This window comes from Petaurus breviceps, unplaced genomic scaffold (assembly GCF_028583685.1).
Source record: "Petaurus breviceps papuanus isolate PSGF00001 unplaced genomic scaffold, PetGlider_PUasm1.0 90601, whole genome shotgun sequence".
NCBI classification, from domain to species: domain Eukaryota; kingdom Metazoa; phylum Chordata; class Mammalia; order Diprotodontia; family Petauridae; genus Petaurus; species Petaurus breviceps.
Genome location: NW_027187282.1, coordinates 2,186,226 through 2,213,791, shown reverse-complemented (window position 1 = coordinate 2,213,791; position 27,566 = coordinate 2,186,226). Strand labels below are relative to the sequence as shown.

General features: G+C 39.1%; 2 protein-coding genes across 2 annotated transcripts in view; both read right to left on the bottom strand.

Moving 5' to 3' along the window:
• The window catches only part of VAMP7 (vesicle associated membrane protein 7), a 427,850-nt gene that overhangs the window by 126,533 nt on the left and 273,751 nt on the right, over positions 1 to 27,566 (bottom strand). The gene's annotated exons all lie outside the window — the stretch shown is intronic.
• SPESP1 (sperm equatorial segment protein 1) lies at positions 5,128 to 25,759 on the bottom strand. Its single transcript, XM_069063806.1, is given in 6 exon segments — positions 5,128 to 5,609; positions 5,611 to 5,866; positions 5,868 to 6,712; positions 7,037 to 7,162; positions 25,507 to 25,570; positions 25,689 to 25,759. Coding segments are annotated over 6 exon segments (1,641 nt in total). The 3' UTR covers positions 5,128 to 5,330.

The following is a 27,566-nucleotide window of genomic DNA, read 5'->3' as shown; positions in this document are numbered from 1 at the left end:
CCCACTCCTCCATGCAATTCCTTCTCAGGGCACTTTGCACCAATTTCTGGAATTTATGAAAATGCGTATGTGATCACTGAGACAAGCTCAACTTTCCTCAGTTTATACAAACACAATTATTGAAGAATGTTATTGTTGTTTGAAGGCCTTTTTACATTTTGTTTAAGTTCTTTTGATTGCTTGATTTGTGGTCTTAGTTGAGGTTTCACTCCACTTGCCAAACTATACCCTGACGACCTTGCATCGAAGGTTCTGGCCTTCTCAACCTTCTTTTGATCTTCTGGTTCTTCTTGCACCCTTCCTCTCAGCTTAAGGCAGAGGTGGAAGACCTGTGGCCCTAGGCCACATGTGGCCTTCTAGGTCCTTGGGTGTAGCCTTTTGACTGAGTCCAAGTTTTACAGAACAAATCCTTTTATTAAGCATTCAGTCAAAGGGCCCCAGTTGAAGACCTAGAAGGGATTTGTTCTGTGAAGTTTGTATTCACTCAAAAGGCTGCCCTTGAGGTCCTAAAGAGGATTTGTTCTGTGAAGTTTAGATTCCTCAAAGGGCCCCACTTGAGGACCTAGAGGGCCAGGTGTGGCCTCCAGGCCTCAGGTTCCCCACCCCTGACCCAAGCCCTACAGAGTCCCTAACTAAATTTTGTATGTTATACCCTTGCCTTTGCTTTGCCTATTGCTACTACTATTCAAACATACAGGGCTGCTCTTCCCTCCAGAAAACCCTTTCTGCTGCTGGACACTTGATTTGTTTGTTTTGTCTGTGAAAGTTCCTTTAGTAGAAGCACACAGGCTTTAAGATTAGAAATACATCAGGCTCACTCTAATCTCTCAGTCAGCAAATTCCCACTCTGGGACTTTCTAAGCCAGACTGAACTATGGGAGGGATACAGACTTTCCCCAAGTTATCTTATCTGCCTTCCAAAAAAGACAGTCAGAACATGTGATTTGAATTCCTAGAACAGGGTTTAAGATCTAGGCTTAGAATCAGGGATGGAGTCCACCTCATAGGGACTGGTAAGAATATGTTTGGATGTTGTGGATCTGATAAATTTGTGCTTCAAACTGCATGTGGAAGGTGACTAAGAAAACCTGCCACATATAATTGTTCAAAGAGAGAGCTGGAACAACATAGAATGAATAGCATTGGAAACAGCCAGTTGTTCATTCATACTATTAAGATTACCACGTAGGGGCAGCTAGATGGTGCAGTAAATAGATCACTGGCCTTGGAGTCAGGAGGACCTGAGTTCAAATCAGACATCAGACACTTGACACTTACTAGCTGTGTGACCTTGGGCAAGTCACTTAACCCCAATTGCCCTGCCTTACCACTTCCAAAAAAAAAGACTACTACTTAATAATGTGATTTTAGACTCTTTAAGCTAAGGAGACTGCCCAGCTATTTATTCACCTGGAGGTGCCCACCAACTGTGCCCCAAGGTAAAAACATCTTTTTCTTCTTGGTTCATTCCATTGGTTTTAATTCTTCTTTACAAAATGACTAATATGAAAATGTTTAATATGAATGTTTATGTAGAGTCTCTATCAGATTGCCTACCGTCTTGGGGAGGGGGGAGGGGGAAGAGGAGAAAATGTAAAACTCAAAAGCTTGTGGAACTGAATGTTGAAAACTAAAAATAAATTTTAAAAAATCTTTGACCAAAATGTTCATAAGATCATAGACTTAGATCAGGAAGGGACCTTGGATGCTGAGTCCATTCCTCTTCTATCCTCCATTTTGTAAGCTCAGAGAGAAAGTGACTTGCCTAGGGTCACATAGCTAGAGAGAGATTTGAACCTAAGTTTTCCTGACTCCAAGTTCAGTGCCCTATCCACTCTGCCACAGTATTCAAAGGGACAAAGCTTTCTACCACTACATATTTCTCCTCACTCTCTCAGGATCATAGTTAGAAGGGATCTTAGAAGACATTCTATTCCCCTCATTTTACAAATGAGGAAACTGAGGCTCAGGGAGGTTTGGAGATTTGTCCAAGGTCACCCCCAAGCCCCAGATCCAGGATTCCTCTCCGCATATTCACACGCAGAGTTCACCACCTGCTGTTCTGCCTTTCTGTAGAAGCTTATCCCCCACTACTGAATAGCAGGAATCAGAGGACCCAGTTGTGAATTCCATCTCTCCCACTTACTAAGTTAGAACTATAATCCTAGGTTTGACTTTGAAATATTTGTAGCTTTAGAAGAGCCAGCTGGTGGCACAGTGGAGCACTGGTCTTGGAATTAGGAAATCTTGAGTTCAAATTCAGCCTCGAACCATGTTTGACCCTCATCTGTAAAATGGGAATGATAATAGCACCTACCTTGAAGGGTTTTGTGAGGATTAAATGAGGGTATTACTTGTAGAACACATAGCACTGTGCCTGGCACAGAGTAGATGCTATATAAAATGCTTATTCCCCACTCCCCTCCTTAGAAGACATTAATTCTTTCTGTTGTTTTTACCTTTTTTAACCTTTAAAAGCAAATCAGAGGTGAGAGCTGAGATGAACCAAAGCTTCAAGTTCAGCCATGATCAGTGAGCCATGGGGAAAATTGGGAAGTAGTTGAAGTCACTTTTCTGCTCTTATTTGACTTGTTTTTCCCTTTTTTCTTCCATGAATGGTGTTCCCTTCCTCCCCAAACACCTGTGCTCCTGTGGTTTCTCTCCCCCATCTCTCTATTAAAATCTCTTTCAGATCTCTTACTCACACTGAGCTGTTAAGGGTTGATAAGCAGCATAGATAGAATTGGGACCAGTCAAAATGGCTTCATCTGGTAGATAGTGCAGTTTGGTAGAGAGAATGTGGGACCCAAGTTTATGCTCTGCCTGTGATATTTACTGTCTGTAACTGAACAAGGCCCTTCAACCCCTGAATTGCAATTTTATTGACTGTCAACTAGGGATAGACCCATAATATTTCAGAATGTAACACAGGGCTGGTGAGCACACCCTGGGCAGATGCAGTCCCCACATGGAAGAGGCCAGGGCATCTGCTTCTAGAAAAGCATGATGTAGGGTAATGGAAGGGTCCTGCTCCCATATTTGGAGCCTTCAGAGTTTGTAACTGGTTATGGTGAAGAGGAGCCTTTTGGATTGGCTATTGAATCACTGAGAGGATCAACTGAGATTGTATATGGAAAGTACCTTGCAAAACTCAGAACACAGTAAATGTCGGCCCTTGTTACTGTTAGGAAAGCCTGGGTAGAGGGAATTTCAGAAGTTCTCTCAAGATCCATCTCTTCATCCTCACTAGCATGTATAAACTGACCATATGCCCATATAGTCAGAAGAGTGGAGCTACCACTGTGGAGCATGGAGAAAAGAGATCATATGGAAATGTTCATCTTTCTCAAATTTCTATTTTCCCCAATACCTAGCATAAGGCTCTTTCTCTGCATGTGGTAGATTTTACACAAACACACACACAACTTAGATATAAAATATATATATATATATATATATATATATATATATATATATATAATTTGGAAATTAATGTTTTGCCTGATGTATTTCCCCTCACCACATAAACACACACTCCTTTCTTTGCCCTATTTCCTCAGGTGTGTTAGAGGAAAATGTCCTTGGGGAATTAATTTAATCTCTCTGAGTTCTGTTTCCTCATATGAAAAGGGGGCATTTAAGCCTATGACCCCTCCCAGAGGGATTAGCAATGTAATGGCAATCAAAGGCTTAAATTCAAGTATGGCACAGTGGAAAAAAAATTTAATTGGAGTGACTTCAGGCCCTAGTTCCTCTGCTTTGCTCCTGTGTGACCTTAGACATGTCTCTTGAACTCTTCAGGACTGAGTTTCCTCATCTGTACAGTGGGGATAGTAGATAAGAAGGTTAAGGTGGTTTCTTCTGGCTTTAAATCTCCGTATGGATAAGACCCATGGTTTATGAAGTTATGTGAGGTCACAAAATCAGAAGAGTGCTTGGTGATCATCTAGTTCAACCTCCTTACTTTGTAGATGAGGAAACTGAGTTAGACCTGGGTTTTCTGTGTCAAAATATAGCACTCTTTCTACTAAACCATGGTATGAATGTTTTTATTTTAGCAAGAAATTGGCTTGCTGCTATGGGAACATATTTCTATCCCAAAACCACAAAAAACAGCTACCATACATATGACATATATCCTGGGAAGTCTTTGATATATTTACTTATTGTAACTTTAAAAAAAAAACCTAATGTGATCGTAGATTGTCTCAATTATACAGGGTGTCGCTAAGGTCTAGACACATAGGAAATCTCATTAATTATGCATATTTTCAAGAAATGAAATGAATGAAATTTTCAACATTTTATTTAATTAGCATAAATGAGATTTCATGGGAAGACGTAGGAGGACATAGGAGATACATAGGAAATCTCATCAACTATGCATATTTTCAAGAAATGAATGAAATTTTCAACATTTTATTTAATTAGTATAAGTGAGATTTTCATAGGAAGACAAAAGAGACACATAGGAAGTCTCATTAATTAATTAAATTAATCTCATTAATATGGAAAAATAGTCCCCAATAGCTAATGAAAACTTTTATTCCACATGAAGATGTCATGGTTAAAATTTATGCTAATTAAATAAAGTGTTGTTGAAAATGTCATTCATTTCATTTCTTGAAAATATGCATAGATAATGAGATTTCTTACATGTCAAGAACAAGGTTGGTCAGGGTTGTATTGTATATATGCCCTGTACTGGTGAGAACATGGAATAATATTAATTTAATTTGTTGGGGACATTTTAGGAAGTGAATTGCCAAATTAGAGGATATTCAGAAGACATCAATAAAGGGTAAAAGGATCTGAAATCCAAAAGAAAATTGAAATATACTTTTTCAGATATCAATAGACTGTTTATACCTAAAGAAATACATTTTAAACACTGAATACATATACAGAACCCACACAGAACACTTGACTGCTAGAATGAATTTGTAATATCATGCCAATTCAGAAACTAAATTCTAAACTAAGAATATTCAAGTATAAATGAAAAATAAGTTTTAAACAGGCAAAAGAACACATTTTTCAGTTTAAAGAAAATTGCAAACTTTACTGAAGACAAAAATTACAGTTAAAAATGAAAACTGTTCATAATACATTACAAATTAAAGATGTCAGACTGATATACAATAGAAAATTTATTTATGAATTTAAGGGAAAGAAAATCTAGCTTTTCTTAAAATGAATAGACAATTTAATTAAAGGCTAATCATAGGTTCATTGTATTATTAAGCTAACATTATTATTGCTATTATTAATATATATATATATATTAAGCTAACATTGTATTATTAAGTTTAACATTGTTATATTATCCTCTAATAACCCTTAATGATATTTTCCCTTTTTTGTTGATTTCCACAAAGCATTGCTTCCATAAGACTAAATACAGTAGTGGCTTTCCCTTGAAGATCAAATGGAATATTATTCATATTTAAGAATGCAGTTAGTTGAGACTTGAAATCATATAAGAAGTTAATAAATAATCGAATTTTTTCATCATCATCCTTTTCTCTTGTTAACTTCTTAGGTTTATGCCCATTGCTGGGTGTGTTTTCTCCTTCTACTAAGGAAAGGCTTTGGATTAGATACTTTTTGGGCAGATTCAACATCATCTTTGAATTCTCTGTGGTGTTTTGCATTTTTCAGTGCATGTTTTATCTCAGTATTTATGTCTGAGATTTTTTTCAAAATTTGATCTTCTATGACTTGCTCCTTATTCGATTGGTCTTTGGCTTCCTCTGATGGCTGGGAGATCCCTGTTTCTAAATCGTGTACCTGTGTCCCTGGGGACTCCATGGCCGATGGAGCCACAAGAGTCATCTCTCCTGGCATAACCCTCTTCTCTGGGTTTTTTTTTCACTTGTCGGGAAGCTTCTTCAATGAGTTTCAAAGCCAAGTCCAGAGATTTCCGATGCACTTTGGCAGGTGCTTTGGGGACTGGTTTAGGAGCTTCTTTCACAAATGGTTTGCCAATCAGCTTCTCCAACACTTTCTTAGAGGGTTTCTGGGTAGGGTCCATAGCCAGTTTCACAGCTAGCTCCAGAGTTGAGACCACGGCTTTCTCCATTGCTGGATCCTCAGGTGTGTCTCCTTCACTATCAAATTCATCAGTCTCTAAAACACTACTGTTATCCTCCAAATTCATGTTCTCCATATCCGAGTGGTCCAAGTCCTTGTCCGTGTTCTCCTTTTTGCCAGGTGTCTCTTCAGTAGCTATGCTGACCATCTTCTCTTGATCCTTTCCTTCCTGTTCCCTAGGGTGCTGGATGGAGCTCTCGAACTTCATCTTTTCCTTAGGCCAGGCTGGCCCTTTCATCAGAGGCACCTCAGGTTTTGTCTTCTTAGACTTAGAAGAGTGAGAGGTCAGGAACACCGGGATTTCCTCCAGGATCTCCTCCCGGATCGCCATGGTAGCTTCCTCGATTTCATTCTCTCCATCTGAGCTGATAGTAGTAGCCTGCTCCTTGCTAGGGGTATCCTGAGTGGGCACTCTCAGGGCCATCTGCTGCAGGATTTCAGCATAGTGCTTCAGGATGCTGTCTTTCTTCCTCAGGTTGCTGGAGCTCACCTGCGGGTCATTCAGGGTCAGCAACAGTGGGTAGGCCATGATTGATAGGGAACAGAACCATAGCATGGCTAAAAGTACGATTGCCTTGGCACCATCTTCCCTGGATATCTGTAGACTATCACAGCAGGGCTCAGGACCGAGAGGGAGTGCCCAGGACCAATTGACCGGATGTACCTAGCTTCGGCAGTTGGCAGTCCTAGCCAACTGAACTGTTGGCGCCCCGGTGTGTGCAGCCACAGGGGCACTGCCTCTGGGAGAGGGGGCTCAAGAGGAACACCAACCTCGCTCCTCTAGCCTCTCCTCACCTCCTTCAGCCTGACTGGCCCACCCTCTCACGAGTCTTGGTCTCACTGTCCCCCTAGGGAGCTGGTAGGAAATGTACTTGGTTTGGGCTTTAGCTGCTGCCCAGAGGACAATCAATTAAAAGAGGGAGACTCCTCTCCTCCGCCTAACCGCATCACAGCCAGCCACCAACAGACCCAAACTCAAACCCAGCGTTCCACTGTATCCAAGCTGTGGTGCGTCACAAAAGGAGGCGGGCCCAGAGAGGGGCGCGGGGTTGGAAGAAAGAGGGGCTGCCTTAAACAGAGGGGGAAAGGTTTGAAGGCCACCAAATTTTACAGGTGAAGAAGAATCGGGAGCTCCTAGACATTAGGGTGGTTTGCTCATGTGTTCACAAAAGTAAGGCGAGGCCAAGTTGGGATCTAGATTCATTTTTATTGATGTGAAGAGTGAAGAAACAGGCCGAGGAAGGGGTGGGTGTTGGGGGAAGGAGTTCTTTAAAGTAAGAGGCAGGCTTTCTAGTTTTGCCTTCCATGTAAGAAACAAGAGAAGGAAGAACTTGAGGCAAATAAGAAAGAAAAGTACATTCTGTAGGTAAATGGGAGACATTTGGAAGAGGAAACGGTGTCAGAGTTTGAATTTTGGGAAGACAAATTTGGTAAAATTGGGGAAAAATTGGGGAAAGTCTGAGGAAAAATCTGACCATGTCACTTCCCCTATTCAATAAATTCTTGTGGCTTTAGACTAGACAATAAAGAAACAAAGCTATCACTTTTTGCAAATGATATGATGATATACTTAGAGAATCCTAGAGAATCAAGTAAAGACTACTTGAAATAATTAACAACTTTAGCAAAGTTTCAGGATATGGAATGAACCCACACAAATCATTGGCATTTCTATAAATTACTAACAAAGTCCAGTAGCAAGAGATAGAAAGAGAAATTCCATTTAAAAAAAACTGTAGACAATATAAAATATTTGGAAATCTACCTGCCAAGATATACCCAGGAACTATATAAACACAGTTACAAAACACTTTTCACACAAATAAAATAAGATCTAAATAATTGGAAAAATATCAGTTGCTCATGGAGACACTGAACTAATATAATAAAAATGAGAATTTACCTAAATTAATTTACTTATTCAGTTGATTATATCAATCAAACTACCAAGAATTATTTTATAGAGCTAGAAAAAATAATAACAAAATTCATCCGGAAGAACAAAAGGTCCAGAATATCAAGGGAATTAATGAAAAGAAATTCAAGGGAAGGTTTCCTAGCTGTACCAGGTCTTAAATTGTATTATAAAGCAGCAATCATCAAAACTACTTGGTACTGGCTAAGAAATAGAGTGGTGGATCAGTGGAATAGGTTAGGTACATGAGACAGTAGTCAATGACTAAAGTAATCTACTGCTTGATAAACCCAAAGACTGCAGCTTCTGGGATAAAAACACACTATTTGACAAAAACTGCTGGGAAAACTGGAAAATAGTATGGCAGAAACAAGGTACAGACTAACATTTTATACCACATACCAAGAAGAGGTCAAAATGGGTACATGAATTAGACATAAAAGGTGATAGTATAAACAAATTAGGAGAGTAAGGAATAATTTACCTGTCAGATTTATGGAGAAGGAAAGAAGTTATGATCAAATAAAAGATGGAGAATATTATGATATACAAAATAGATAATTTTTATTACATTAAATTAAAAAGGTTTTGCACAAACAAAACTAGTGCAACCAAGATTAGAAGGGAAGCAGAAAGCTGGAAAACAATTTTTACAGACAGTGTCTCTGATAAAGGCCTCATTTCTAAAATATGTAGAGAACTGAGTTAAATTTATAAGAATACAAGTCATTCCCCAACTGACAAATTGTCAAAAGATATGAATAGGCAGTTTTCAGAGGATGAAATTAAAGATTTCTATAAGCATATGAAAAAATGCTCTAAATCACTCTTGATTAGAGAAATGCAAACTAAAACAACTCTGAGGTATCACTTCACACCTATCAGATTGGCTAACATGACAAAACAGAAAAACGATAAATGTTGGAGAAGATGTGGGGAAATTGGGACACTAATGCATTGTTGGTGGAGTTGTGAACTGATCCAAGAATTCTGGAGAACAATTTGGAACTATGTCCAAAGAGCTATGAAACTGTGCATACCCTTTGATCCAGCAATACCACTACTAGGTCTGTATACCAAAGAGATCATAAAAAAGGGAAAAAGATTTACATGTACAAAAATATGTATAGCAGCTCATTTTAGGGGGCCAAGAATTGGAAATTGAGGGGATGCCCATCACTTGGGGAATGGCTGAACAAGTCGTGGTATCTGAATGTAATGAAATACTATTTTTCCACAGCAAATGATGAGCAGGTGGATTTCAGAAAAACCTGGAAAGTCTTAAACAAGCTGATGCAGAGTGAAGTGAGCAGAACATTGTACACAGTTGCAGCAACATTATACTATAATCAACTTTGATAGATTTAGCTCTTCTTAGCAATGCAATGATCTAAGATGATTCCAAAAAACTCATGATGGAAAACGCTTATCCAAATCCAGTGAAAGAACTATGGAGTCTGAATGCAGATCAAAGTGTACTCTTGTCTTTCTCTTTTTTTTTTTCTTTCTCATTGTTTTCCATTTTGTTCTCATTTTTCTTTCACAATGTGACTAATGTGTAAATATATTTGACATGATTATAATATGTATAGCCTATATCAAATTGCATGCCATCCTGGGGAAAGGGAAAAATGTAGAAGTCAAAATCTTATAAAAGTGAATGTTGAAAACTAAAAATAAATAAATTCAATTAAAAAAAATAAACTCTTGTGACCCCTATCACCTACAGGATCAAATACAAACTCCATTATTTAGCACTTAAAACCCTTCAAAAAGCCCCATTCCAGTTGTCTTATGCTTTGTGTCCTGCTTTCAATCCCTTTCTGGACTCCTCCAAACTCTATAATACAGATACACTGGTCTATTTGTTGTTCCTGTCACAGGACATTCCTTTTCCATTAGGTATCCTCTCCTGCTAGTCATAGACAGGTAAGTGGCACAGTGGAGTGCTAGGACTAGAATCAGGAAGACCTGAGTTCAAATCTGTCCTCAGACACTCACTAGCCTAAAGGAAGCTGGACAAGTGTCTGAGGCAAATCAGTTAACCCTGTCTGCCTAAGTTTCCCCATCTGTAAAATGAGCTAGAGAAGGAAAAGGCAAAACACTCCAGTATCTCTGCCAAGAAAATCCCAAATGGGGTCACAAAGAGTTGGAAATGGCTGAACAAAAACAACTTGCTTCTTACTTCTGCCTGCTGGCTTCCCTGTCTTTTTTTTTAAAGACAGCTCAAATATGGAAGAAAAGAAAAGGAAGGTAAAAGCAGAAATTGTCTCTCCCTTTGTGATAGTAATGGAACATAAAGATTCCCCTGTATTGGCTTGGTTTTCAAATTGATTGTGTTAAAACCCAGAGCTTGTTAATCCCACCTGTGGGATGGACTTGTTGACTTGAAAAGAGAGACACGAACTGGGAGGAGCTGGTGACGTAGATTTGGAGAGACACAAGAGAGAGGCAGAACTTTTTGGAAGCAGCACCTCGTGGAGACAGAGAGAGACTGAGAGAATTGCTGGGGGCCACTTTGAATCACCCTGGACTTTTGAGACCTGCCCCCGGAGCTGCCAAGGACTGAGGAGACATGGCTGTTTTGCTGGTACTTTGTCTGTCTGTTTTGATGTTGTTTTGCCAGATTTGTCCACTGGTGAAAGACAGTCCTTTTGTTGAAGAAGTCCTGGAACCTGGCTGTTGGCTAAGAGCTCCTGAGACTGTCCTGCAGACAGAGAGTGAATGCTGTCCACTGGTGAAGGGCAGTGCTGTTGTTGCAGGGGTCTGGAGACTGTCCTGCAGACAGAGTGAATACTGTCCACTGGTGAAGGACAGTGCTGTTGTTGCAGGGGTGTGGGAACCTTTCTGTTGGTTCAGAAGCCCTGAAGAAGGATTTTCTTGTTGTATGTTTACAGAAATCCTGGGAGAGGGTTTTGCTAATGTTTTCAGGGGTTCTAGGACTGTTCTACAGACAGAGGATGAATTAATGAAGGGACTGGCAATGTATCTTGTGGCCTTGCTAAGCCTTGTCTCCCCAGGAACTAAGATTGCTGAGAACTTGCCTCCTGTCAAGATGAAGAAAAGACCTCCATTTGGGTATTAAGTGCTGTGCTTAAACTTGATGTAACTCTGGGGTAGATTCAATTGTGATCCAGGGGTGGGGAACTTTTGACCTTTTTGTGTTCTATGGTTGAACAAATGAATGTACTTTACTTAGATTGGAAACTAATCTCCATTTGAGAAGAGGGGCTTTGTGGTGGACTAAATGAAGGTACAGCCTAGGGGTGGAGTAGTATTTAGAACAGGGACTTTGTAATTGATTGAATGAATGGAAGGTCCTGGGGTGGGGTAGTACTGGGAGATTATTTAATCACACTTAGTAAATGCTGTATTTTGAATGATGTCATGTTTTGACCTTCTCTGTTCTTGGTTTGTCACTGAATAAAATGGAGAGCACCTATGCTGGTATTCTGAACCTTGGGAAGTTGCCTTTCCTTGGCATTACATTACACCCTTTCAAGTCTACAGAGTTCTGCAGGAGTCTTTTTCTTTAGTTCCCCAGTGCTTAGCACAGTGCCTAGCAGATAGTAATCAATGCTTGTTGACCTTGAAATTAAGTTTCATACTTTAATTAAGTGTGAAATTAAAAAGAATAACTAATTGGTAAAGAGGGACATTGGGGAATAATGATTTCACTCTCATAGATTTGGTTATAGTGAAGGCTGACCACCATGCTTGGAATATATTACTTTTACATATCTACTTAGTGAGATCCTACTTTTGCTTTAAGTGAGAGATTATCCACTAAGTTTCAGAGAATGAAGTGATAAGTATTGGTGTCTGGGGATTCTCAGTTTCTATTTAAAAAAGCAAAGAATATCTTGGAATAAAATGTTCCAAAAGTCAAAAGGGATAGGCTTACCACCAAGAACACCTTACATGGCAAAGCTAAGCATAATCCTACACAGGAAAAAGAAAAAAAAACCCTCTGACCTTTTTTTTTTTTTGCTTTTTGGAGGGCAATTGGGTTTAAGTGACTTGCCCAAGGTCACAGGCTAGTTTGTGTGTGTTAAGTGTCTGAGGCTGGTCCTCAGGTCCTCCTGACTCCAGGGCCGGTGCTCTATTCACTGGTCCACCTAGCCGCCCCAACCCTCTGACCTTTAATGCAATAGAAAACTCTCAAGAATTTCTTACAAAACTCTAGAGCAGAGTACTAACTTTGAAATGTAAACACAAGAGTAACTTACAAAAGTAAATGTATTTAGTCAGTTGGAAGGAACTGTAGGATGATGTAGTGCTAACATATTTTTATTAATTTGTTTATTTACTTTTAGTTTACAACATTCAGTTCCACAATCCCTTGAGTTTCAAATTCCCCCCCCCCCCATCATGGCAGCATGTAGTCAAAGATAAGATCTACAAACACCTTCACATTAAACATTAGTCAGGTTGTAAAGAAATATTATAGCCAATGGAATGAACAATGGAAAAGAGGAAACAAAACAAAACAAAAAAAGAGAGCAAGTAGTTTGCTCCAGTCTGTATTCAGACTCTGTAGCTCTTTCTCTGGATGTGAATATCTCTTTTCATCATGAGTCTTTTGGAGTCATCTTATAATCTTACACTGCTGAAAGGAGTCCAGTCTATCAAGGTTAGTCATCACACATACGTTGTGTCTGTAAGTGTGTGTAATGTTCTCCTGGTTTTGCTCTCCTCACTCAGCATCAGTTTATATAAGTCTCTCCAGGTTATTATGAAGTTTGTCTGCTCCTCACTCCTTATAACACAATAGTATTCCTTTATATTCATATACCACAACTTGTTCAGCCATTCCCCAATTGATGGGCATCCCCTTGATTTCAAATTCTTTGTCACCACAAAAAGAGCTGCTATAAATATTTTTGTACATATAGGTCCTCCTCCCACTTCTATGATCTCTTTGGGATACAACCCTAGAAGTGGTATTACTGGATCAAAGGATATGCACTTATTTGTAGCCCTTTGGGCATAGTTCCAGATTTATCTCCAGAATGGTTGGACCAGTTCACAACTCCACCAACAATGCATTAGTGTTCCAATTTTTCCACATTCTCTCCAGCATTTATCATTTTCCTGTGTTTTGATCTTAGTCAATCTGGACGGTAAGATGTGGTACCTCAGAATTGTTTTAATTTGCATTTCTCTAATCAATAGTGATTTAGAGCATTTTTTCATATGCTTATAGATATTTTTAATTTCATCCTCTGAAAACTGCCTGTTTAAATCTTTTGACCATTTATCAATTGGGGAATGACTCATATTCTTATAGATTTGATTCAATTCTTTGAATATTTTAGAAATGAGGCCTTTATCACAGACACTGGTTATAAAAATTCTTTCTCAATTTTCTACTTCCCTCTTAATCTTGGTTACACTGGATTTAGTTGTACAGAAACTTTTCAATTTAATGTAATCAAAATTATCCATTTCGCATTTTATAATGCTCTCTACCTCTTGTTTGGTCATAAAATCTTCTCTTCTCCATTAATCTGACAGGTAAACTATTCCTTGCTGTCCAAGACTGCTTACACTATTAGCCTTTATATCTAGATCATGCTAGGAAAGCTTGTAGAACTGCAAATGCAGGGCCCAGCTGGACCCAGATCTAGGTATTTCTCTGTGTGGGTTGACTACTCTGCCCTGAAGTATCTTTATTTTTGGTGGTGGTTTGGCTTAACTCCTGTTACAGCCTGGCATTCTGCTGGCTGTTTCTGGAAGATACTTGCCAGTTTCTTGGTAGCTGTGGGTCTTGTTAAAAAATGTGGTATTCTCTCCCACTCCAGGTTGGGCTGTGGTTATGGCTGGGGCTGTATGGAGTCCCATGGAACCACATGTTCCTTGCCAGAACTCCCCTCCTCCAATTAGGGATCTGAGGGAGGACAGTTCAACACAAGACCTGGGATGAGTTTGGCAGCAGGATTGCAGTAAAGGCAAACAAGGGTCTAGACTTTATTCTGCATAGCTTTGTACTATACATACCCATTGACAATTTTGTCATCCATGACTGTACTGCCAATGACCATCATCCAGGGAGTATCTTGATAGCTCTTTTGTAGGCTGGACAGAATGAACTAATCACTTTTCAATTTTCAATAGAGATGAAATAATTTTTGCCCTTCTAAAATGATTTTTAAAAACGACTTTTCTCTGCTTTATCTTTATCTTGTGTATTGTCTCATCCTGGTGACTCTGTGTCATCTAATCATATCTTGCACTGTCAATTTCCTCATGAGAATTGCATGCCTGGGGATGATTTCTACTTTTGTTAGACTGACTCATTAGCCTTCAAGAGCCTGATCCTCACTTGGTTGCTATATACTCTGTAGCTTTCCTGAACCAGATGCTGATATCCTATTTGACATTTTTCAGTTTTGCCCACTCTAGCTGATTTAGAGACAGAATATCTATTTTCAAAAGGCATAACAACAGCAGCAGCAGTATTTTTCTTATCATCAAGAATTACTAAGGCCATTCCAAGTGACTCATCTAACCTTGGAACTGTCCAATTTCCCTAAATCTCATCCATTTCTGCCACTCTGTTGGCCTTTGCTCATCTAGATAAGATGACAGCCTGCTGTCAGGTAATAGCCCTCCTCAGCTGAGGACCATGGTGGCAGGAGACCTGTGGGAGTGTCTCCTTTGGTGCAGTGCATTGACAATGTTTGTCTCCAGACAAATCTCCTGGCCTCATTCAAGGTGATATAGTCTAAGCTGGCTCTGTGAATAAAACTTAAGCTTGCCAACTGGGCAAAGGATCCCTCCCTCATAAAAAAGGAAGCTGGAGCCATAGGGGTGACAGCATGCACCTTACCCTCATCGGGTTTCTTAATTAACCCATGTTTGTGAAAATGTCTAAACACCTGCTTGGGCAAGCAGTGGTCCATATCCAAGTCTCCACATTCTTAGTACTACACATACCATTGTATTGTGCCACCAATTAGCAGCATTAGGAGAGGGTCTTGACAGCTCCTTGGTAACATCGGCAGAAGGAAGGAATTATTCCCTGAGCAACTGAGAGCTTACTTCAGAGCATGCAGAGACCCTCTGGACTCCTCCCCCATGGAATTCAGCTCTTACTTTTCAGAAAAAATCTTACAAGTAAAGTGTTCAAAGGGAAGAGAAGACAGACAACTGGTAATTTTTTTTCAATCTGGTGCATGTGTATAACAGATTTATTTTCACTTATGCTAACTAGGGGGCAGAAACACTAATAAGATTTATACTTTTCAATGCATGCAGTCAAACTTTATTAATTCAAGTGTGCAAACAATACCTTTCTCTAAGAAGAGACTGATGGCTTGCATCTTTAGAGTAGAATCCAAGGCAGTAGATGATGAGAGTAATCTTGGGTTAAGGTTTAGCAAGACATGATTGGTGGTGGGACAAGAGGGCAAGAGATTCAAGTATAGGGGAGAGTGTAGTTGAATTGATTTATACCAAGGGGTTGAGAAAGGTGAAGGGGAGGAGAAGGTAACAAATGCAGGGGTGATAGCCTGGGAAAGAAATAAGGTGTGCAGAGACTGGAAGTCACAGGACAAAGAGCAGAGTATGAGTCATAACGTAGAGGGAAGGAAAAAAGGGGATAAAAGATCATGATAGGAGCAGCTAAGTGGCACAGTGAATAGAGCACCAGCCCTGGAATCAGGAGAACTTGAGTTCAAATTTGGCCTCAGACACTTGACATACTTACTAGCTGCATGACCTTGGGCAGGTCACTTAACCCCAATTTCCTTGCTTTCCCACCTCAAAAAAAGATCGTGATAAATGAATTTTACAGTTGAACACAGAAGTGGAACACTGAGTTTTAGAAAGATCAAAGGTGTTTAGCTGTGGGGAGGGGTGAGAAATAGGTTGAGAAATGAGCATATGGAAGAATTGAGGAGGTTTAGAATATTTATTTGAGGGAACGTCAATATGTATGTTGAAGTCCCCTAGTATGAGGGTAGAAGTTGTGGAGGAGGCATACTATGAGCCAAGTACTGAACTCATTGCAGAAGGAAAGACAAAGTCACAGAGGCCATTGGATGAGGGTTTCTAAATCTAGGTTAGGTGTTGCATCAGGATTAAATAAACCTCAAAGGTGGAGAGGTTACTGAGGGATAGTACTAGAGGGAAAGCCAGGAATTGTCAGTGAGGAACAAGGAATATTCTGAATTTCTGACCACAACCAATTATTTGAGGCATATTGGAGACAGTTCAGGTAGTACTAGAAAGTGTAGCCTGGGAAACTGTGTCGTTAGAATGGAGTCAGGTCTCAGTAAAGTCAGAATATGGAGGGAAAGGAAAAGATGTAAGCAACATTGCTAATTATTGAGGAGGCTTTCCAGAGAACATAGTGAAAGGGATAGGTATTTCTGAAGTAAGACATCATAGGAGTAATGGTGGTGGTAGTAAAATAAGGGGAGTAGAAGTAAGGACATTTGGGGATGGGGAACAGGATTGGTATATTTGCCTAGCTTATTCCTTAGTGGTTAGCAGACTCCTAATTCCCTCATGTTCTTCCAATCCCAGTATCTGTATTCTAAGGGAGGCAGGTTAGTAGAGTGTTTATGAGATCCAACCTCATGGGATCCCAATTTTCCAGTGGGGCAGATTTCAGGGCCGGTGATGTTCAGGGAATGAATGCATTGGTCATTGAATATAGGCTAAACAACTTGCTACCTGAAGACTTCAAGACTAGCAAGACCATGTTAGAGATTTGGGTCTGCTACAAACCCACAATCTTTTTGATACCTGTGGGAGTGTGTTTAAAACCTCATTTATAATAAAATGGAAAATTTTAGAAATAATATGTAGGGCAATGGATTAAGGGTGACAACAGAATAACTTTTATTCACACCAGTGCCTCTCCATCCACCCAGAACTTCTTGGCAGCTAGAACCCATTAAGAATGGATTAAGATATTAATGGAAGGAAGGAGGTTCTTTTGTATCCCTCCTGGAGTGAGGGGAGTAGTACAGAAAGAATGTCATAGTGACATGGTTGCTCAATCTTGGAACATTAACCAAGGCTGTATTTTAAGTGCTCTCTTCCTTGTTGAAGATAACAATAAACATTGCCTAAAATCTTTCTGGGGAAGAGAGGCATGTCAGAGGTCATAGAGGACTGTAAGTTTAGATTTTCTAACACTTTAAAGCTAGAAATGTCTTGGATATAGATTAACATTAAACTATATTATATTGTTTTTGGCAGACCTGACTATGTATGTGCAGAATACAGTGTTGATGTTAATCTTTTTCTTTGACATTCCTTTTATGAATTCTCTAATTCAGCACTCCTAAGGCCAGGAGAATTCTGAGAACCCACTTTCATATGGTTATGGTGATTTGAGCCTGAGCAAAGGAGGTGATTATGAAGGACCCCCAAGCTGATAAATAGCAGGAAGAGCTAAGGGAATTCATAATGATTTGGACTGTAAGGATAGGTCATAGAGGAGATTCAGAGATCCCATTTAGGGAGGACCATTTCTAGGTGCACCAAATGTCTAGGATTGGTCTTCAGAACTCTGACCCTAGTTTTCCCTTACTCCTTATAACAATGATGCCTGTATTGGTTCTCCTTAAAATTAGAATTGGGAAAGTGGAAGCTCCAATTCCATGAAACATCAAGAAATAATAAGATGAAGTCCAAAATAATGAAAAATAGAAGAAAATGTGAAACATCTCATTGGAAAAACTACTGACCTAGAATTAAGGAGAGCTAATTTAAAAATTATTGGGTTAGGGGCAGTTAGGTGGTGAAGTGAATAGAGCACTGGCCCTGGAGTCAGGAGGACCTGAGTTCAAATCCAGCCTCAGACACTTAACACAAAAACTAGCCCTGTGATCTTGGGCAAGTCACTTAACCCCAATTGCCCTCTGAAAAGCAAAACAAACAAACACAAAAAAGAATTATTGGGTTACCTGAAATCCATGATTTAAAAAAGGACCTAGACATAATATTTCAAGAAATTATAAATGAAAACTTCCCCAATATTTTAGATCCAGAGGGTAAAATTAAGAGTCTGCTGATCACTTCCTGAAGAGATCCCAAAATGAAAACTCCCAGGAATTTTATAGCCAAATTCCAGAGCTCCCAGGTCATGGAGAAAATATTTCAAGCAGCCAGAATAGAACAATTCAATTATCATGGGTCTACCATCAGGATCACACAAGATTTAACAGCTTCTACATAATAGGACTGGAGTGCTTGGAAATGATATTCTATAAGGGAAAGGAGCTAGGATTATAACCAAGAATAACGTACCCAGCAAGACTGAATATAATCCTTCAGAGGAAAATAGATATTTAATGAAAAAGAAAACTTTCAAGCATTCCTGATGAAAAGAACAGGGTTGAATAGAAAATTTGACAAACACAAGGCTCAAGAGTAATCATAAGAGACTCAATAAAGTTAAACTGTTTACATTTCTATATGGGAAGATGATACATGTAACTACTAAGAACTTTACCATTATTAGGGCAGTTAGGAGTCTACACAGACAGAAAGCATGAGTGTGAATTGATTATGTTAGAATAATCCCCACCCCTCCAACTCCCAAATGAAGAGGTGAGAAAGAGGGATGCACTGGGAGAAGCGGGAAGGGAGAGGTAAAATAGGGAAATTTTTCTCACATAAAAGAGGAGTACCAGAAAGAGCTTTTACAATGGAGGTTTGGGTGAAAATGTGAAAGTTAGGAAAGTTTCTGTTTGGGAATAGATAGGGGTGAGCTGGGGAATATTTCCCACCTCCCCTACCCCCCCCCCCAACCTGCCCTTGTGATGGTTTAAGCATGTTGAGAGTGTTCAAGGAAGTTTTTGGTTTTTTTAGTGGAGTTGAAATTGGGTGGTTATTGTTATTGAATTTAAGATGGGCACCGATTATGGTAGAAAATACAGATTATTGTAATTTGTTATTATTATTAGAATCAAAGAAAGTAGTTAGAATTTTGGCCCAGTATATTTTAAAGTGATCTGATTATAATAAGGGAAAAGCAAACTTTTTGTAAACTTCCTTAGGAAGAAATGAATGTGAATAGGGAATTGAAATATTAAGAAAATATATAGAGTTGTGGATGATATTTCCTTTTTAAGGGCCATACTGTATATGAATGCTTTGTCCAATCAGTTCTCTACTGATGACAAAAAGAATCTAATGGATGGAGAATATTTCACCCTCCAGGTCTGGGGTCACCATCGCTATGAGCTGCTCTTGGAACTAAATGAAGCCTTAGAGTACAAAGAGGCTCACAGTGAGAAAGAACCTGAGGGGACCTGTCCCCACCATAGCCAGTTGAAGTCTAAGAAAGGAGATTCTACCCCCTGTCAGGGCAAAAGACTTCTGGTGAAAAGTGAAATTAAGGGAACTTTTTGGAATATTGTTGCCTTAAGGATCTCTTTTCTGAATGTTATGAGAATAATTAGATATATAATTCATCAATTTTGAGATTAGACCATGAACCTCTGCAAAAGTATCCAGAATAAGCCTTGTTCCAAAAAGTGAGGTATAAAAAGATACCTTCCCCCAACTTTGCAGAGTCCAGTACAAAATATAATGTTGATGCTAATAGAAGAGAGGAAGATAGATTTAAAAGATTTGAAAAGAAAAAAGGAGGGTCCTCCAGACCCCTGCTGTCCCTAGGAAGTTCTTCAGGATACCATAAATGTGAGGAAGCATTTTAAGAAGATATGTCAGTCAATAAGTCAAATAAAGATACAAATGTAATGATGGAACAGTATCCCATAAATTGAGGCTGGGATTTCAAAGTGATGGTAGTAAGGTGTATTTGTGTGGAATAGAGTCATTGGGCATTTCAAAGTGATGAAAGAACAATTGGGTATTAATGAAATTGACTGAATTAATTGTTGGGATTAAATCAAAGACATTTTTAGTTGAGAGAAAAGGAATTTTAGTGTAAGTTTAGGTTAAGCATTATTAGGTTAAGAAGATAGAGAAATTTAGGAAGTAGACAAAAATCTGTTAGAATAATTAGTTATAAACCTGATGGAAGATTTGATTTCTTTATGAATAAGAATTAAAAATGTTCCTCAACCAATGTGAGATTATAAGCATATTTTAAGTTGATTATTGGAGACTGTTACTTAAGATTTGGTGGGACTATTAATTGGCTGTTTCTTTGAGTCTAACTCCAGGTATAAATATTAAGAAAAGCTACCTGAGCCACTGATCCTTGGTGCCAGACTCTGTAAGATACAGGTATGAAGTGCAAAGGAAGGTCGGGGGAATGACTGTTCCGCATGAGCTGAGGTAGGATTCTCCTGACTCGATTTACCCACAAGCACCTGGCAGATCTCAAGCCTGGCTCAATGCAGATTGAAGTTTGGTATACATCTTGCCTGGAACTGACATTCTAAAGTTAGAGAAATATGGTTCTCTTATAGTTCTGTCCCTATTCTTGGTGACAAGCTTCAATAATCAAAAGTTTTGAAAGATATAACAACAAATCTATTAAATACTTGATTCTGGAACATCTTAAGTTACTAGAAGATGAAAATTATTAGGCTTAGAATTTAGTAGAGGTACCCTTGTATAAGTAAGTGCCCTCCAGTTTGTGGGAATATTAGTTTATTTAGCTTTAGCTTTGTTCTAACTAGCTAATGTTAATAGTAGGATAGTTTGTGAGTTATTGAGTAAATATTGTTCTAATGGCTAGCCCAGTGGAAATTCCTTAATGAGAATCTTACTCCTGGTGGAGGAATTAATAATGAATTGATGCAGGATATAAAAAGAATAGGTGTGTTTATGATAATTGATTAATATTATAATTTTAATTTTGTAAAAACAATCAAGGATTAAGAGTGGCAACTTAAGTTGATTTCAAGGAAAGCAAAAGAAAAAGGATCTGGGGAAGCAGCCCGGAGGACAACTTGAGAACTCGCCTCTTCCAGGTCCTGCCGACCCTTGAGACTGCTGACCAGACCCAGGAGTGGGGATGAACCCACCACACACGAGTGAAAGGACCTGTGGAGCCCCTACTGAATGGACAGTTGAACCAGTCAACGCTGGAAGAGTTGGAGCTACGCTTCCAGTGCCAACCCTCTACAGTGTGGTCAAATAGACTCTGAGCCTTTGTCCCTTCCTATGAGAATTTTGATTGCTATGAGTGTGCTTGTTCCTTTGTTGTTTTCAATAGTTTTTGCACTTGGTCTTTTTGTTTGAATTTACTTTGAACCCCTACATAATCATTTTATCTATAATAATAGTGTAATACTATGGGGATTTCCTTAATTTACTGTTTGTTATACGTTATTATTTCTATTGTATCAACATCCCCAATGGAAGAAAGAAATAAGTTTGAACATTTGATGGAAACTAGCCCAGGCCTTTAATGTGACAAATTGTTGGGTTTGTGGGGGGACCACAGCTTGAGCAATGGCCTTGGGGCCCAGTACCCTTGAGACCTGAGTGGTTTTTAAGTAACCCCTCTTTAATCCATAATGGGACTGGTTTTTGGAGACTAGCAGAAAGTCATCAGTGGAAATTAGTGAGTGAGGAAAAAGGGGAATATCGTCTGAAGCAGCAGGGAACAGGGAGCTTGGGCTGGAATTTGCTATATAGGATTAGTCAGAACAAAGTTTTTCTTTCTATCAGAACAAGAGGAAGGTCAGTTGGGTATAGGGTTATATGATGATTTGAGGAAGACAAAAAGGCAAGTCTTGACACTACCTTGGCTGACACAGGTGATGCCGATGGCTGGGATGACATATGGCCCTCTGAAAGAATTATCCAAACTTATGGACCAGCAATTGGGCTCAGGATGGAAGCTGGGGATATAGGACCTCCATCTATATCCTCAACCAGCTAATTAGATTCAGGCAGTACTAGAAATTATTGCCAATCAAACTGCAAAAGCCTTGGATTTGTTAGCAGACCAGGCTATCCAAATCAGAGAGACAGTTCTGCAACACAGATTAGTCCTAGATTATTTGCTCACCAAGGAAGGTGGGGTGTGTGGGAAATTGAATTTATCAACCTGTTGTGTGAAAATTGATGACAATGGTGAAGTGGTAAAAGGAATAACCCAGAATATAAGGAAGATTGCTCACATACCTGTCCAAACTTGGTTCAGTCCCTTTAATACATCCTGGTGATCTCGGTTTAGTGGCAGTTGGTGGAAACAAGCTTTATGGTTCTTATTGATAGCCCTTAGTGGAATAATACTCTTCCCAGTCTGCTTACCTTGTGTGGTACAGCTAATAACTAAGATAATATGGTATTCACTCCCTAAAATGATAAAACTAGAAGGCAGTACAGGCAGATTATTGATCCTTAGAAACCAAGACTGGAAACCTGTGAGCCAGAAAGACAGAGAAGCTTATCATGTGAGTCTGGAGTGGGATGAAGAGGTTGAAGAATGGTGAGAAGTTTTCAAAGGGTGAAAGAAGAGGAGGGGTTGAATGGAATAAAAGTGAAAACTTCTCAGGTAACATTCCAGAAATCTGAACAGAATTGTAATACAGTACCAAAGACTTAGTAACTTGGACTGGGACCCTCGCCTTACTTCCCTGGTCATAAATTGAAGTTTTTGCTCAGACCCTGCAAATTTAATCACAGGCCCAAATATTCCAGACTTTTTTCCACTGACCACCATCTGACCTGTACAAATATAAAATTGGAATTCCTGTTGCAGAATTCTGGGCAGGTCACCATGTCCTAAAATCCCCATGATTCATAAAATATTGTCTACTTTCATATCTATATTGATATTGTTAGAACATTTATCTTCTGCTTTCATATCTAAGTTGATACTGATGACATATTTTGTCTGTTTCCATGTCTGCTAGACATGTACCTTGTACTTTTTGATATCACTGACATTTCATCTGCAAATACCAGCAGATTTTTGCGTTTAAGATTGTGCACCTCAGTTCCTAATTAATGGGAACAGGACAGAACAAGGGAGGGGGGAAAGGGGTGGTCTTTTGGGTATATAACCAAGTTTTGTATTTTGTATTTTGCCTCTCCTACTAGACTGCTTCTAGTAGCAAGACCGCCCTTCTTGCAAGAAAAAAAAATAAATCCTTCCTGTCTCTACTTGGAGATATCTCTGCTTATTTTATTTTGGGCAAGAGTCATTCTCATCCCATCTAGTATGGTGCTGGCTGGTGGGAAACCTGTTTTTTCTTGCTGTTAATTGTTAGGCCAAAATTAGCATAAGTAGCACAGAAGTCAATCCATACTTGGTTGCATCTCGGCTTCAAATCATTTCACTCAGCTGCATTAAGTGCACAATTATATGTGAACAAAAAATCACATGCAAAAAAAATCTTCTTCCACTTTAGTCTTGGCTTAGGCCTGGCTTTTCGAGTTAAATAATTTATCATCAGTGCAGTAGCTGACCTTGATGCCATGTTTGTCCTCTTTGAAGGTGTCTGACAACATTGCTGAAAAATCATGCTAAAAAAAATGGCATGAGTGCAAGCACACATCCTTGCTTCACTCCATTGGTTACTGAGAGTGTAAGAGCATTGTCCATTATTCAGAACCCAAGTTAGCATGCTGTCATGAAACTGATGTACAATACTGATGAACTCCTCTGGGCACCCAAATTTTGCCATTATTTTCCACAAGCCCTCACCACTGACAGCATCAAAGGCCCCAGTCAGATTGATCAACATGGTGTACAGACCTCTGTTCTACCCCTGTCATTTTTTCCTGGCATTGTCGGGCAGTAAACACCATATCAACCATTCCTTGGACATTTTTGTAACCACACTGGCTTTCAGGTAGATGACCATCTTCCAGGTGATTAGTGATAAGGACATGATCCTGGAGAGATGAGCTGAACACTTCCATAGTGTTCTCAATAGACTGTCATCAATCAATACTGAAGCCATTGACCATTTACCTCAGGTTGAAGTCAGTCCCCCTCTAGGTGAACTTCCAACTGAAGAAGAAGTTTTGAATATCATTAGGTTCCTCTCCTGTGGCAAATCACCTGATGCTGATTCTATTCCAAATGAGATTTACAAGGTGGTGGTGGTGGTGAGGTCCATTGCTCATACAAAAGCTAACTGAAATTTTCTGGGAAATATGGAAAAGGGAGGTTATCCACCAGGAGTTCCAGTATGCTTCCACTGTCCATCTCTGCAAAGGAAAATAGATTGTCCTGTGACAATCATGGGGGAGACAGAGGTCTCTCTCTTAGCCATTTTTGGCAAGATTCTTGTCAGGGTCCTCACCATGGTAGCTGCTAAATCTTGTGTGATCCTGACTAGCTCAATTATATTTGAATGATTTCTTTCTGGTTGCTTGAAGTATTGACCTTAGAGATTTGGAACTTGCTATAATATTCCTGGGAATCTTTATTTTGTTATCTTTTTAAAGAGATAATTGATGGGATTATTTCCATGTCTATTTTACCTTCTGGTTCTAGGATAACAGTAACAGTGCAGTTTTCTTTAATAATTTCTTGATAGGTTCTTTTTTGATGAAGGATTTCAGGCAGTCAAGTAATTCTTATGTTATCTCTCCTTGATATATTTTCCAGGTTACTTGTTTTTCCAATGAGATATTTCACATTTTCTTTTATTTTTCATTCTTTTGCCTTTGTTTTATTGTTTCATATCTCATGGAATCATTAGCTTCCACTTTCCCAATTCTATTTTTTAAGGAATTATTTTCTTTAGTCTGCCTTTCTACTTCTTTTTCCATTTGAACAATTCTGTTTTGCAAGAGTTCTTTTCTTCAGTGAGATTTCATATATCTTCTAACATTTGGTGAATTCTGTTTTTTTTAGGGTGTTATTTTCTTCAACATTTTTTGTGTCTCGACATAAATAACATAGAAATATGCGTTGCATGACTGCACGTGTATAACCTACCTCAAAATGCTTGCCTTCTCAAGGTGAGAGAGAGAGGGAGGGAGGGAGAGAATTTGGAACTCAAAAATTTTTTTAATGTTAAAAATAATTTTACATGTAATTGTGAAAAATAAGATATTAAAAATATTTTGTGCCTTTTTTACTGAAATATTAATTGTCTGTTCATAGTTTCTTTCACTGCTCTTATTTCTTTTCTCAATTTTTCCTCTCCCACTCTTATTTTATTTTTAAAATAAGTTTTTAGCTCTTCTATGAATTCTTATTGGGCTTCAGTTCTAATGGCATTTTTCTTTGTGTCTTTGCTTGTAGGTATTTTGACATCATTGTCTTCTCAGTTTGTATCTTGAGCTTCCTTGCCACTATAGTAGCTTTTAATGATAAAATTATTTTTTGTTGTCATTTACTCATTTTTCCAGTCTATTTCCTGACTGTGAACTTTTTCACCTCAGGGTGGGGAGGCACTATCTCAAACTTCAAGGTTTTTATGTGATGCTGTTTTCAGAGCTAGTTTGGGAGGCTTGGATTTTTTTGGTGCTTTCAAGATGGTGTGATCTGGGGAAAGGTATGATCACTGCTCTCCTGGTGTGCTCTCTGGTCCTGATGAAGGAAGGGCCCCTGGTCTCTTGTGATTGAAAGTGCTAGCAGTCCTCTCTACCTTGGAACTGCTCCTCAGGGCCCCTAATCCCTTGTGACTGTAAGCATTCCTCTCTGCCCTGGAACTACAACCAGAAAGTAAATATGGACAATGGAATTGCCAAATCTTACCCTATTTTGCACCCAGTGCTAGAGTAGGAGTCTTCTGTGATCTCTTTCTGTCCAGTTGTCCAATTTACTTACTGTCTCTGGGCTGAGAGCTCCAAAAGCTGCTGCTGTTGCTGCCATTTAGTCCCACTCCGGTTTTGGATCATGTAGGCTCTGGACCAAGCTGTACCCCATCATCAGAAACTTCTCCTTCCAACCTCCTAAGTTGTCTTGGGCTGGAAAAAATGTTTTACTCTGACCTTTTGTTGACTCTGCTACTCCAGAATTCAATTTGAGGCATTGTTTTAAAATTGTTTAGTGGGGAATGTTGGGAGAGCTTGGCTATACTGCTTCCTATACTCTACCATCTTGGCTCCACCTCCCTTACTTAAAAAAAAAAAATATATATATATATATATATATATATTATGTTATGCTATGTTATGTTATGTAATGTCATGTCATATTGTTATATTTCAGTATAATTGTTTTTTTTTTGCAAGTCCATGTATTTTGTTTTGCCATTAAAAACATTATTCTGAGGAGTCCATAGATTTCATCCATCTGTTCACAGGGTCTATTGCATAGGAAAGCTTATGGGTTGCAACTAAGGCAATTAGGGAAAAGCTATTGCTCTAAATGCTTTCATCAACAAAAAAGAGAAGAAAGAGAAAAAAACTAAAAAAACTTGAACAACAACAAATCAAAAATCTTCAACTAAGCAACAAAACAAAAATTCTGAAAAATCAAAGGAAAATTTGATATAATTGAGAGCAAAAAGGCAATTGAATTAATAAATAAACTGGCAGCTGGCTTTTTGGAGAAAAAAACCTAACAAAATAGATAAAGAGAGAGCTAGTATGATTTTGAAAAGACAGAAGAAAACTAAGTTGTTCATATCAAAAATGAAAAAGAACTCTTGACTGAAGAAAAATAAAATTATCAGAAACTATTTTGCCCAATTATATACTAACAAAGTTGATAACTTAGAGGAAATGGATAAATACTCAAAAAATATGAAATACCAAGGTTAACAAAAGAAAAAAAGAAGTATTTAAGCCAGCACCAGAAAAAGAAATTTAGCAAGTCATAAATGAACTTCGAAAGAAAAATAATAGTCCAGAACCAGATGAATTTAGAGGCAAATTCTATCAAACAGTTGAAGAATAACAAATTCTAATTTTACACAAACTTTGATAATAAAAGAAGGCATCCTTCCATTTGCTTTCTACAATGCAATATGGTCTTGACATTTATGTCAAGGAGAAACAAAGTGGAGAAAGAAAGCTATAGACCAATATCCCTAATGAACTTTGATGTAAAAACTTAAAATTAGGGGGGGCAGAGTCAAGATGGCGGAGTAGAAGTACAACCTTCGAGCAGCTCCAGCTTCCACCTTCCCCAATCAATGTAAAAAGGGGACTCTGAACAAACTTTGGAGCTGCAGAACACACAAAATGACACAGAGAAGCTAACCTCCCACTGAGGACAGCCTAGCAGGCTGGCAGGAATCAGCCAGCACAGCTCTCTGGGAGCCGAGCCCAGACCCACATGAGGCGGAGGTTTTAGCCCCAGGGCGGCTCTGACCAGCCACTGGTTGGAGGGACTCCAGATCAGCAGCAGCTGTGGCCATTTCCAGAATTATCAACACAGAGATGCAAAGGACAAAGTGAGAGTTCAGTGTACTCTGGACTTTGGGACCAGTAAGTGGGAGTGCATCGGCTTTTGCCCCCGGGGTGAGAAGCTGCTGAGATGCCTGGCACAGCCAGCCAGTGCCATGTGGCAGCTTCAGCTCCTGGCCTGCAGAGTGTAGGGGGACCAACCAGTCTGAGGGGCAATCACTCTTGCTTTAACCTGCTTGGATCTGGATTGCAGTCTAGGGTGGAGGTCCTGGGGTGTGTGTCCAGCTTGCCAGAGTGTGTGGAGGCCTGAGAGAGGGCACCCATCTAATACGTCCAGCAGCTGAGAAAACCC